Source organism: Antedon mediterranea, chromosome 5 (genome assembly GCF_964355755.1).
Source record: "Antedon mediterranea chromosome 5, ecAntMedi1.1, whole genome shotgun sequence".
Taxonomy (NCBI): Eukaryota; Metazoa; Echinodermata; class Crinoidea; order Comatulida; family Antedonidae; genus Antedon; species Antedon mediterranea.
The window spans coordinates 7,443,174-7,456,292 of NC_092674.1; the positions used below are offsets into that span (position 1 = coordinate 7,443,174).

A 13,119-nucleotide genomic window follows, 5' to 3' on the forward strand; every position below is an offset into this window, starting at 1 on the left:
CTGTTTTAACCAATCGTAATTTTGTATGTGGGGAAACGACGAACCGCGACACATAACTTTAAAAAAACCGCCACTGTAAATTATACTAACATACCTTTTGTTTAAATCTTTTGAAATTACCGCTACTGTAACTTATATAATACACCTTTTGTTTATATTGCCGATGTTCCTATTTGTTAAAATTTCTCGGAATTAATCAAACAAACGCATATGTACTACAATAAGCATACTTACCCTCATTTAAATTACCTCCACTAATTCAAATATACATTGTCTAACTTCCTTACCATCGTTAACTATTGTATTTTTCAAATAAAATAACAACTCCATTGTCTTACAGTCCTTTTTTGTTTTATTTTAAAAGGAAACAAAGAATTCTTTATTTAAAACGTAAACCATTTAAATGAAAATGAAACTTAATTTTAAAATTTCCGACAATACATGACGTCATGTAATCAAATTAAATAATACCTATATTGTTATATATCTGAAACATCACACCTATTCTATACTATCACAACAACTATTGTTTTATTCTTCCGTAGTCATTTACTTTTCAGTACTTTGTAAAACTGGACTACAAGTTGTACAATTTATATCATACATCATATAGTAGCCAACATACTGAATTAACCCACTTTAAATGTTACCAACACAACACGATAGCATGTAACTAATTTAAATTATAATTTGTACCCTTTTTAAAAATACCGCCAAGTACATGACAAATTCAAATCTTACAACAATCTTTTACTTCCTTACCCAATGTTAACCATTGTATTATTATATCCGAAACATAACACCTATTGACTTCAACCATTGTAAACCATTTGTTCTCATCACAAACGACTAAATCATCACCAAATATTTTTTATTTATTATTTAATAATTTTATATTATAATGTATATTAATATATAACAATTCTATATAACAATTCTAGTGAAATGATATTCTCTATTGTCTTATACTACCCCCATTGTTAACCAATATTATAATCACGACTGACTATACCTTCAACCCCACTACTAACGCCTCCTCTGCCTTCAGTTCACATTTATCATGCAGTACACACCAATCGTCATGCAGTACATACCAATGGTCATGCAGTACACACCAATCGTCATGCAGTACACACCAAACATCATGCAGTACACACCAATCGTCATGCAGTACACACCAAACGTCATGCAGTACACACCAATTGTCATGCAGTACACACCAATCGTCATGCAGTACACACCAAACATCATGCAGTACACACCAATGGTCATGCAGTCGTGCATGCAGTACACACCAAAGGTCATGCAGTACACACCAATCGTCATGCAGTACACACTAATCGTCATGCAGTACACACCAATCGTCATGCAGTGCACACCAATCGTCATGCAGTGAAATATTGCGTAATTTATACTGCCAACTATCGACAAAATCGAATATCACGTGACGTTTATTAGACGGCTGTAAAACTAAGGCCATCGATTTTTCTTTTTCTTTTATGCTTGACATACTGTACTTATTTTAACCGCTAAACATCTCTGTAAATGCTCTGTTTTTTATATATACAATTAATTTATTATGCGAGACACAGGCGCGGCTAGGAGGCCATTGCAATTATTGAATTCCATAAAAGAAGTTTAAATAGTCTTGTTTTACAGCCGTCTAATAAACGTCACGTGATATTCGATTTTGTCGATAGGTGGCGGTATAAATTACGCAATATTTCACTGCATGACGATTGGTGTGTACTGCATGACGATTGGTGTGTACTGCATGACCATTGGTGTGTACTGCATGACCATTGGTGTGTACTGCATGCACGACTGCATGACCATTGGTGTGTACTGCATGATGTTTGGTATGTACTGCATGACGATTGGTGTGTACTATGGAACGCCTCCTCTGCCTTCAGTTCACAATGGTCATGCAGTACACACCAATCGTCATGCAGTACACACCAATGGTCATGCAGTACACACCAATGGTCATGCAGTACATACCAATGGTCATGCAGTACACACCAATCGTCGTTCACATTTATCATGCAGTACACACCAATGGTCATGCAGTACACACCAATGGTCATGCAGTACACACCAATCGTCATGCAGTACACACCAAACATCATGCAGTACACACCAATCGTCATGCAGTACACACCAAACATCATGCAGTACACACCAATGGTCATGCAGTACACACCAATTGTCATGCAGTACACACCAATCGTCATGCAGTACACACCAATCGTCATGCAGTGAAATATTGCGTAATTTATACCGCCACCTATCGACAAAATCGAATATCACGTGACGTTTATTAGACGGCTGTAAAACTAGGCCATCGACTCTAAGATTTCTTTTATGTTTGACATACTGTACTTATTTTAACCGCTACACATCTCTGTGAATGCTCTGTTTTTTATATGTACAATAATTTACTATGCGAGACACAGGCGCGGCTAGGAGGCCATTGCAATTATTGAATTCCATAAAAGAAGTTTAAATAGTCTTAGTTTTACAGCCGTCTAATAAACCTCACGTGATATTCGATTTTGTCGATAGGTGGCGGTATAAATTACGCAAGATTTGACTGCATGACGATTGGTGTGTACTGCATGACAATTGGTGTGTACTGCATAATGTTTGGTGTGTACTGCATGACGATTGGTGTGTACTGCATGACGATTGGTGTGTACTGCATGATAAATGTGAACGACGATTGGTGTGTACTGCATGACAATTGGTGTGTACTGCATGACCATTGGTGTGTACTGCATGACGATTGGTGTGTACTGCATGACGATTGGTGTGTACTGCATGATGTTTGGTGTGTACTGCATGACGATTGGTGTGTACTGCATGACGATTGGTGTGTACTGCATGACCATTGGTGTGTACTGCATGACGATTGGTGTGTACTGCATGACGATTGGTGTGTACTGCATGATAAATGTGAACTGAAGGCAGAGGAGGCGTTCCATAGTGTACTGCATGATGTTTGGTGTGTAGGCCTACTGCATGACGTTTGGTGTGTACTGCATGACGATTGGTGTGTACTGCATGATGTTTGGTGTGTACTGCATGACGCTTTGTGTGTACTGCATGACCATTGGTGTGTACTGCATGAGGATTGGTGTGTACTGCATGACCATTGGTGTGTACTGCATGATAAATGTGAACTGAAGGCAGAGGAGGCGTTCCATACGCATGCAGCAGATTTTAAAGAGCAACAATGTCGTTGCTTATAAATTAAAGACGATAAAGTTACATATTATTGATTTTTGAATTATGTTCAGAAGATAAGATACATTTTCTTCACCAATATTACACATGATGACTATTCACACGTGTCTTTCAATATGTTTATTTTTACCCTTTTTCTATATATTACAGTATAATGCAGACAGTTACGTATAAAGATCTGTCCACACTGTGAAACTAGTTTGATAACAACAATTGTGACGTGCTCAAATATGGTATTGATATGCTGAATGGTAGTGATAATATGACATCATCATGTCTATATATGGGCACATCACATTTTTGTCACATAAAGTTTGATAGTGTAGACAGGACTTAAGTTTATCTAATAATGAATGTATGAGTTTTAATATATTTTTGCTTTTTGACAATCCGCCAGGATAGTGTTCTGCGTTTTTTCTCTGCTTGTTGTTGTTCTATGTAATTTATGCTTTTTATATTTTTTGTTTTATTTTTCTGGATAATAAATGAATAATATGAATAATATAATAATAATATGGTAGAACTTCTAGTCTATCTAATGTATTTTCAGAACTTCACTTTTTAAGTTAGTAACGGTAATTAGCCATATTCCCATTGCTGTGTTTTGAGATACATAGGCCTACCAATGATACATAACAGATACATTTTATCTTACGAATTTTAAAAATAATAATATAAATAAAAGTAAAAAATGTGAGTAGAATGGTAATGCTTTGTAAACAATGATTGTAACTAGGTCTTTCTTATGATTTTTTTTTTACTTTATGTGTGTCATATTAAATGTTGTGATTCTCTGTGTTTAGAGAAGGATGCTTTAGACCAGGTCCGCCTTATTATTAGCCAATCAAAATCGTATAATTTTTGGAGGGAAAATGTTATCCTCCTCTGAAGCCTAAAATTTGCATATCCAGTATAAAAGTAGAATGTAATAGATAAGATATTAGAGGAGAAGAGAGAATAAGATCAGAGTAGATAAACGGAAAGTTGATAAAGAGAATATTAAGGCTTGACTGGTAGTGATAGAAAGATGTATTAATCGAATTACAAGGAATAAAAGTTCTAGTTGAGTTAAATATACTTTTTGTATGAGTTATCATTCAGTGACAGCTGTGTACGTCGCGTGGAAATATATACGCCTGAGAAAGCTCGGAACCAACTAAAGATAAATATTCACTACATGGTGGCAGCGGTGAAAATTTTTGTTTACATGATTTAAGTATCAAGAAGAAGAAGAAGAAGTGACAGTGCCTACTCTACGGGCCTGTTAAATCAGTAACCAAAAAGTTAAATGGTTACGAAGATCTGGATTCCTGACAGTTTTTATACCGTGCGTTGTTTGGATATTACAACGAAGAAGAAGTACTGTTGAGCTCAAGAGTAAGACTGCTGGATATTCATCGGAGATACTGTATATATTCACCGAGGTCTGAAAGAAGAGGACTGAAGTAACAGAAGGAAGCCCAGTAATTTGGAGAAGATTTGCAAAGCTGACTTTGTAAACTATTTTTTATTTCGAAAGTAAATTTTTGTACGGAGCGAACTTGGAACGTTGTTTGTGACTTTGAAGTAAATTAATGTCTTATATTGTATTGTATTTAAGAATTTATGTGGATTTCATATTAATCAAGGTAATACAAATACTTTTATAACATATTTTGTATACATAAGTTTACAGATTTCATTAGTAAAATTGTTATTAGCATGACAACTTTAAGATCGGGTAAAAATATAGATAAGACTATGTCAGACAAAGATACTAGGGAAGATATGGTTGACCAAGAAGAGGTTGACCAAGTCAATGAAATATATGATAAAATGGCTAGGGATATTGATTTGCCCGAAATACCCGGCGGTATGCCTAAAGATATGATGCTCGAATATTTTCGAATGAAGTTCGAGGCCGAAAACAAAAAGTTAGAATACCAATTAAGATTAGAAGCAGATATAGAGCAAGGAAAAATTGAATCACAAGAAAGAGTGAAAATGATGGAATTAGAAAATAGGTCTAGCTACAGTAATGCTAGGAATATAGTAGATGAAATGAAGGTAAAGGTTCCTACTTTGAAGGAATCAGATGATATTGATATATATTTTAGAACATTTGAACACTTGGCAGAAGCCACAGGTTGGGATAAGAATACGTGGTCTGCTAGGTTAGCACCTGAACTGTCTGGTAAAGCTAGTAGGACAGCATATGCATTCTTAACCGTAAAAGAATGTGTAGATTATGATACCTTAAAGAAGGCAATCTTAGAAAAGTATGATGTGTCTGCAGAGACCTACAGATTTAAATTTAGAAATTCAAACAGAGTTAAAGATATGTCCATCAGGGAATGGCTGAATGAGCTCTCCCATTATTTAAAATGTTGGATGAAATGTGCTAATGTAAAAGAAGATGATGCTGCAGGCATTATTGAAATGATTATAATGGAACAGGCACTTGATAAAATGCCTGAAGATCTGAGGCTTTATCTTAGAGATAAACAAGTAAATAAGAGCTATGATATGGCTATGATAGCCGATGATTATATAGCTAATAGAGGTGGCCGTGGCTATTGGAATGCCGTAAATTCTGAAAATAAGCCTACGTATTATAAGGGCCAAGAAAATAGTAAACCTAAGAATAGTACGACTCAGAATAACCCTGGAGATAGGCAGCAAGGATACAATAGGTATCACGGAAGGGGAGGCAAATTCCATAACTATGGTAGAAATTTCCAACAGAGAGAACCTTCAAATGAATGGATTAATGGCCTATGCTTCAATTGTAAGGAGAAGGGACATAAAATAGAGGATTGTCCTAAGATGGTAGCAAAAGGAAAGACTAGTGACACTAAGAAGGGCCCGAATGTGAAAGATGGCTTAAGATGTGAAGAAATAAAATCAAATAGACCCCAAGTAGTTATGGATAGTGTAGAAAATAAAATGAAGAAGTGTACAATAACACGAAAATTAGAAAGACAGGATATAACTATGCTTAGAGACTCGGGATGTACCCAGTCAGCTGTTAAGGAAAGTCTAGTGCCTAACAAATGTTACTTGCCAGGAAAATGGGTTACGTTAAGAGGTATAGGAGGCGATATTACCGTCCCCTTAGCTGAGGTAGCTATAGAAAGTAAGATAGTGACAGGAAAAGTGATTGTAGCCGTAATCGAAGGATTACAGAGGGACATGTTATTGGGTCATGATTTGGACCAGAATTGTGGGGAAACAATGGCTAAAGAAATGTTCGTCCTAACTAGGGAGCAAGCCAGAATAGAAAATGATGTTAGAATACAAGACGAAATGATATTGTTAGGGAAAGATAGTAACTTTAAGCCGATAGAAGAGCCGCCTAAAGAAACTAATGTACAGTTGTTGAAAAAAGTAGTAAATGACAAAAAAGTAAATAAAACTAAGTGTTTAGATGATATGAATGGAACAGAAATGAATAATTTGTTTGACGAAAATGAAGATAAAGCTAAAGATAAAACAGTCAAACATAAAACTTATGAACAACAGCACAAGCTGAACCTAACTAAACAAGAACTGATCAAATTGCAAACTAAGGATGACTCACTCAAAGGAGTGTTTGACAGGGTAGTCCCTATAGAAGAAATAGGTCAGCATAGGGTATGTTTCTTTATGAGACAAGGTATATTGATGAGAAATTGGAGTAGTATTAAAGATAAGAATAACCAAGTGGAACAGATTGTATTACCCACTCAGTGTAGACAGGGTGTATTACACTTAGGTCATAATGTGCTATTTGCAGGTCACATGGGTGTTGAGAAAACTAAAAGTAGGGTCCTGAACCAATTCTATTGGCCAGGTATATTTAAAGATGTGGTAGTCTATTGTAAAGTCTGTAAGGAATGCCAAAAGGTAGATAAGAGTAAAAGTAAAAGGAAACATACTTTGATACCATTACCGATTATAAGTACACCATTTAAACGTATAGCGATAGACATTGTTGGACCCTTATCTAGAACAAGCCGTAATAACAAATATATGCTTACTATAATTGACTATGCTACGAGATATCCGGATGCTATCCCGTTACCCAATGTTAGAGCTGAAACAGTAGCCAGGGCTCTAATAGAAGTCTTTACTAGAGTAGGATTACCCGAAGAGATTGTACATGATCAAGGAACTAATTTCATGTCTTCAATTATGCAATCTATATGTAGTATGTTTGGGATTAATCAATTAAAGACTACAGTGTACCACCCCCAAAGCAATGGGCTTGGTGAAAGATTTCACGGTACATTGAAAAATATGATAAGGACACTTACAGTTAAGCAAAGAAAAAATTGGGATAACTACATACCCCCCTTTCTGTTTGCATACAGAGAAGTTCCTAGTAAAGCGACGGGCCATTCACCTTTTAAATTGCTTTATGGTAGAGAGGTGAGGGGACCCTTGAGTTTACTCAAAAGTAATTGGGTAAAAGATGAAGAAACATCTACTGATGTTATCAAATACATGTTAGACATAAGAGAAAAAATGGAGGAATTAATGAAAGATGCTAATGTAAACAAACTTGAACAACAAGAAATTATGTCCCACAATTATAACAAGAATGCTATTGATAGAGAATTTGTAGAAGGGGACAAAGTGTTGATATTCCTTCCAGTAGGAAATAGTAAGTTAGACAGTAAATGGCAAGGCCCCTTCACTGTTACAAAAAAGGTCAATGATGTAAATTATGAAATATACATAGGAGGTAGAAGAAAAGAAAAACAAATTCTACATGTTAATATGTTAAAGAGATGGTATGATAAAGTAGAAATAAGTAAAGATGGTTATTATGTAGTAACAAATGTTCAGTCGATAGAAGAAGTAGACTTAAATGAAACAGTCCATGACAATGAGTTAGATAGTGAAATAGACATAGGATTGTCTTATCATCAATCACAAACATGGAGAGATGTTAACATTAGTAGTAATTTAAATGATACACAAACTAAACAATTAACAGAATTGTTAAAGTACCAACAGAATGTATTCTCGGATGTACCAGGTAGAACTCACTTGATGACACATGAAATTAAGACTAATGGTGAAATGCCTATAAGGCATAGGGCATATAGAACGCCCCATGCATTAAAGGGTAAATTGAAAGAGGAATTAGATAGTATGTTGGCTATGGGTATAATAGAACCTACAGTTAGTGCCTATGCTGCACCTATTATTGCCCTGAAGAAAGGCCAGAATCAAATTAGAATGGTGACAGATTTTAGATCACTAAATAAGACTACACAATTTGACCCTTATGTTATGCCTCGCATAGACGAAATGTTGGATGAGGTATCATCCGCAATAAACATAACTACGTTAGATCTAACTAAAGGATTTTACCAGGTGCCTCTGGATCCTAAGACCAAAGACAAATCAGCATTTATTACACAATTTGGACAGTATTGTTACAATGTACTTCCATTTGGTATGCAAAATAGCTCTAGTACTTTCCAAAGATTAATGGATAAGGTATTACAAGGTACTGAGGGATATGCTAAGGCATATATAGATGACATATGTATTTATAGTCAAACTTGGAAAGATCATATTTTTCATTTGAATGATGTATTAGAAAGATTAAGTAGTGCTGGATTGACAGCAAAGCCTTTGAAATGTAAAATTGCCTATGCACAGGTAGAATTTCTGGGGCATAAGATTGGTAATGGAGAAATTAGACCCATGATTGATAAGGTTGAGGCTGTGGAAAAGTTCCCCAGACCTTTGTCTAAGAAACAAGTCCGATCATTTCTCGGATTAACTGGCTATTACAGAAAATTTGTACAGAACTATGCCGATATTGCTAAGCCATTGATTGATTTAACTTTAAAGAGTAAAAGTAATACCGTTAAGTGGAATGAACAATGTGAAAATGCCTTTGTAACTTTAAAGAAACGACTTACTGATGATAATGTATTAAAAGCCCCAAATTTTGATAAGATGTTTATATTGCAAACCGATGCCTCAAATTATGGCATAGGTGCAGTGCTGAGCCAAATAGATGGTGAGGGTAATGATTATCCCATTGTGTACTTAAGTAGAAAGTTATCTGTACATGAGCAGAGATATTCTGTGCCAGAAAAAGAGTGCCTCTCTATTGTTTGGGCTATCAATAAACTTAAGTATTATCTGTATGGTTGTGAATTTCAAGTTCATACTGACCACCAGGCATTGAGATGGATGGACTCAATGAAGGGTGCCAATGTTAGACTTATGAGATGGGCTGTTTTTACAAGGATATAAATTTAAAGTTATTTACAAGAAAGGATCATTAAATGGAAATGCAGATGGATTAAGCCGTGCATAAATAATATTATAGAGGTGTTATTAGTAGATAGTTTAAAGTAAAATGGTTTTAAATGTTAAATTTTTGGAAAGATTGACACAATCTTTTTCCCAAAAAGGGGAATGTCATATTAAATGTTGTGATTCTCTGTGTTTAGAGAAGGATGCTTTAGACCAGGTCCGCCTTATTATTAGCCAATCAAAATCGTATAATTTTTGGAGGGAAAATGTTATCCTCCTCTGAAGCCTAAAATTTGCATATCCAGTATAAAAGTAGAATGTAATAGATATTAGAGGAGAAGAGAGAATAAGATCAGAGTAGATAAACGGAAAGTTGATAAAGAGAATATTAAGGCTTGACTGGTAGTGATAGAAAGATGTATTAATCGAATTACTCTAGTTGAGTTAAATATACTTTTTGTATGAGTTATCATTCAGTGACAGCTGTGTACGTCGCGTGGAAATATATACGCCTGAGAAAGCTCGGAACCAACTACAGATAAATATTCACTACAATGTGGAATAATAAATGAATGAATAGATCCGATATCAATTTTGTATTCGTTGTCATATAGTATTGTAATCATGGTCTTAATCTAACTGTAAATTTAAATACCGTTATTAATTTTTATAAATACGCAATCGTCTTTTGTAGTTATTACTATGGAATTCGGAGTTGGAGTGTCACATTATTCCCGGTGAGTGGTTTTGTGCTGTTAACACTTTCTCAGCGCTTCTATTGTGTTTTTATGCTTGTTTTGTTTTTCTAGAGGCGTAAAATTTGTTAAAGGTAAAATAAAATAAAAATAAATACAAACAGGTTACGTGATGATTTTTTTTACTGTTTATCTTAAAGATTAAAGGCCTAATTGTATTGTCCCTTAAAAAACATGGAAAATGAAGATTATTTAAATCAGACTTTGAATAGGTTATTTTGTAGTTTTAATAAAGTTAATCACTTCCGTAAAAAAAACCCAAAAAAATAATGTTTTCAGTTATAGGCTAAAATGACAAAATAAATGTTTAAATTCAACCAAAAATCCATTGGCTGGCACTGGCAACCCAACAATTTACTATTTTTTGCTTTAAATCAGTTTTTTTCAAGTAAATACAATTTTTTTCGAACCCATTTTTGGTAAAAGTGGATAACTATTATGTGACATTAAAATGGCATATTCAACAGACAACATTTTAATAATTTAAATTTAATTAATTTTTTCAGGGGTACAATAGTTAATTATTTCAATATTAATATGTTAGGGCAATACCTCAAGACAAATACAATAATATGTATGCCTCACCAAAGAAAAGTTCTTTGGCCTCACTCTCAGCGACGTGCTGCAGCAAACCGCAATTGATATTCTTTAAGCCAATTTAGTCCAAGCATGAATTAAAGAATAGAATAGAATTCTTTAATCCATGGTCAAAGATAGTGTAATTTAGTATACCAGTATAACATCGATACAACTGAGTAACAAGGAAATAACAACGCTAAAACATTCAACATTAGAATTTTAAGAAAATGAAGTTTGTTTTATTATCAGCATTATGTTTTACTAAATTACAGTTAATGTATGCTGCACTTGAACCAGGCGTGTTGAAGTATACTGTTTACGTAAGCTTGAAATTTACATGTTTATATAGATAATAAGGCCTAAAATAAAAGAAGAGTTATAATACAGATGGCTCTGACAATTGAGCGCGGCTAAATTCGTAGGCGTCCTCACAGATAGGCCAAAAAACGAGGGTGGGAACCAGCAGATTAGGATTGGTTTGGGAGGGACGGGTGGGGAAGGAAAGTGGTGTAGGAAGGGAAGTGGTGCTGTAGGTTGTTCTGGGGTATGGGGAGTAGTGTAGGTTTTCAGCGGGTATTTTTCCATAAAATAAAAAATAAATAAAATAGGCTGGGAAAAAGCGCCGCTTGTTTTTTTAAATTTTAAAATAATAATATCTTGACACATTTTTATTTTGTTTATTTTAGGGTAACGAGGTAGTTTCTATTTCGAAGAGTATGTATAACAACACCAAGGTGATAGTGACAAGTATGTTATCTGCTTAAATTTTTCAACATTTTAAAATTATAATTTTTTTTCAAATATAAGATTATTGTATAGGCCTACCTATGTCCATAAGGTTACAGTTTGTATAAACACAAAGTGGTTAATGTTCGAGTTAATAGAACTTTTAAACTTTTACGAATTAAAAGACGTTTACTATATAATTTCAATATAAAATTTAATAACAAAAAGAGAGATCGACGTTTCGGTACCATCATAGAACCATTTTCAAGATCAAGTGAATACAAAACAATAATAATTATGTGCACTAAGCACCAAAGTGGTGACAGGAAATGCTAATTGAGGGCTAATTAAGTAAGCTCCTCCTACTGAGTTAGATAAACAATGTAGCTTTGATGGAGTCCGATTGTTTATTGAGTGTAGGTTTTATCTCTTTGATCCACAACATCTCCTTAATTAGGCAATCAAACTTATGTAAATGTAACAATGGTTCTACGATGATACCGAAACGTCGATCTCTCTTTTTGTCATTAAATTTTATATTGAAATTTTAAACTTTTAATTATTTATAATAATAATTAACATAAATATCAAAGCACCATTGGTGGTCTGCAAAAAGTCAGAAAACTACATGTTTTTAATTTCAGCCAATTGCCAGCAAGATGATTGCAAAATCAACCTAAAGTGGGTTCTCCGTTTCTCTGATTGTGATAATGCATTTTCATATAATGTGAGTAATTCTCAAAGAAATTAAAATTGTAATTGAACATTTCTTTTTATTGTAAATGATTAACTTTCAATCAGTAAATAAATGTTTCATTTTCGACAACAAAAGTAACATTGACTATTCATTATTTTAACTATTATTTATACAACACGCTATTCACGCATTTTCAACACGCCTACGAGAAGTGTGTGGTATACATCGAAGAGATTCCGTGTAATGAGATTTTAATTGCAAAAAAGGCTACTTGGCTGTATCCTAAAATTGTGTGGATTCCCGGTTGCTGTTGGCGTGTTGGAAGTGTCCTCAGGGTATTGTTTTGACTGCTCGTTAAATATAAGCATGTGCTGTGAAAATGTTGACCAAATCTAGTAGATAATTGTGCTTTTTTTTGCATATTTTAACTGATTTAGCACTTAACATTAATGCTAATCAAAGGTTGGCATAATTTGGCAAAATGTAGCATAGTTTTATCCTAATTCTAAAACATTTTTTTTCTAATTTCAAAAGCAGATTTAAGAAAATCAATAACTGAATAAACTAAATTTTAAACGAAATCATCCCTTTTATTAAAATCCTTAATAAACTAATATTAATTCATAATGCATGCGAGTATAATACAACTTAGGATTATGAACTATGGTATAACACGGTATTACGATTTAATGTATAACTGCAAGGTTTTTGTGGGGTTGACCTCGGCCCGTGCAACACGCTAAAAATGAAAGACATGTTCAAATTTAGGGTGTTGTATTGTATAAACACAGCCATAGATAAATTTCCAGTCATACCCTGATGAGGAGAGCCTCAGGTGTAATAACAGCTCTTAAGAGCCATTGTCTGTAAAAA

General features: G+C 34.2%; 1 protein-coding gene across 1 annotated transcript in view; it reads left to right on the forward strand.

The window, feature by feature from the left end:
• Positions 1-10,180: 10,180 nt before the first annotated feature.
• The window catches only part of LOC140048627 (transmembrane protein 87A-like), a 29,991-nt gene continuing 27,052 nt past the window's right edge, over positions 10,181-13,119 (forward strand). The window contains exons 1-4 of the mRNA XM_072093385.1: positions 10,181-10,226; positions 11,096-11,143; positions 11,510-11,570; positions 12,194-12,276. Coding sequence (XP_071949486.1) covers positions 11,099-11,143; positions 11,510-11,570; positions 12,194-12,276 — 189 coding nt within the window. The 5' untranslated portion in view covers positions 10,181-10,226; positions 11,096-11,098. The remainder of the gene's footprint in view (positions 10,227-11,095; positions 11,144-11,509; positions 11,571-12,193; positions 12,277-13,119) is intronic.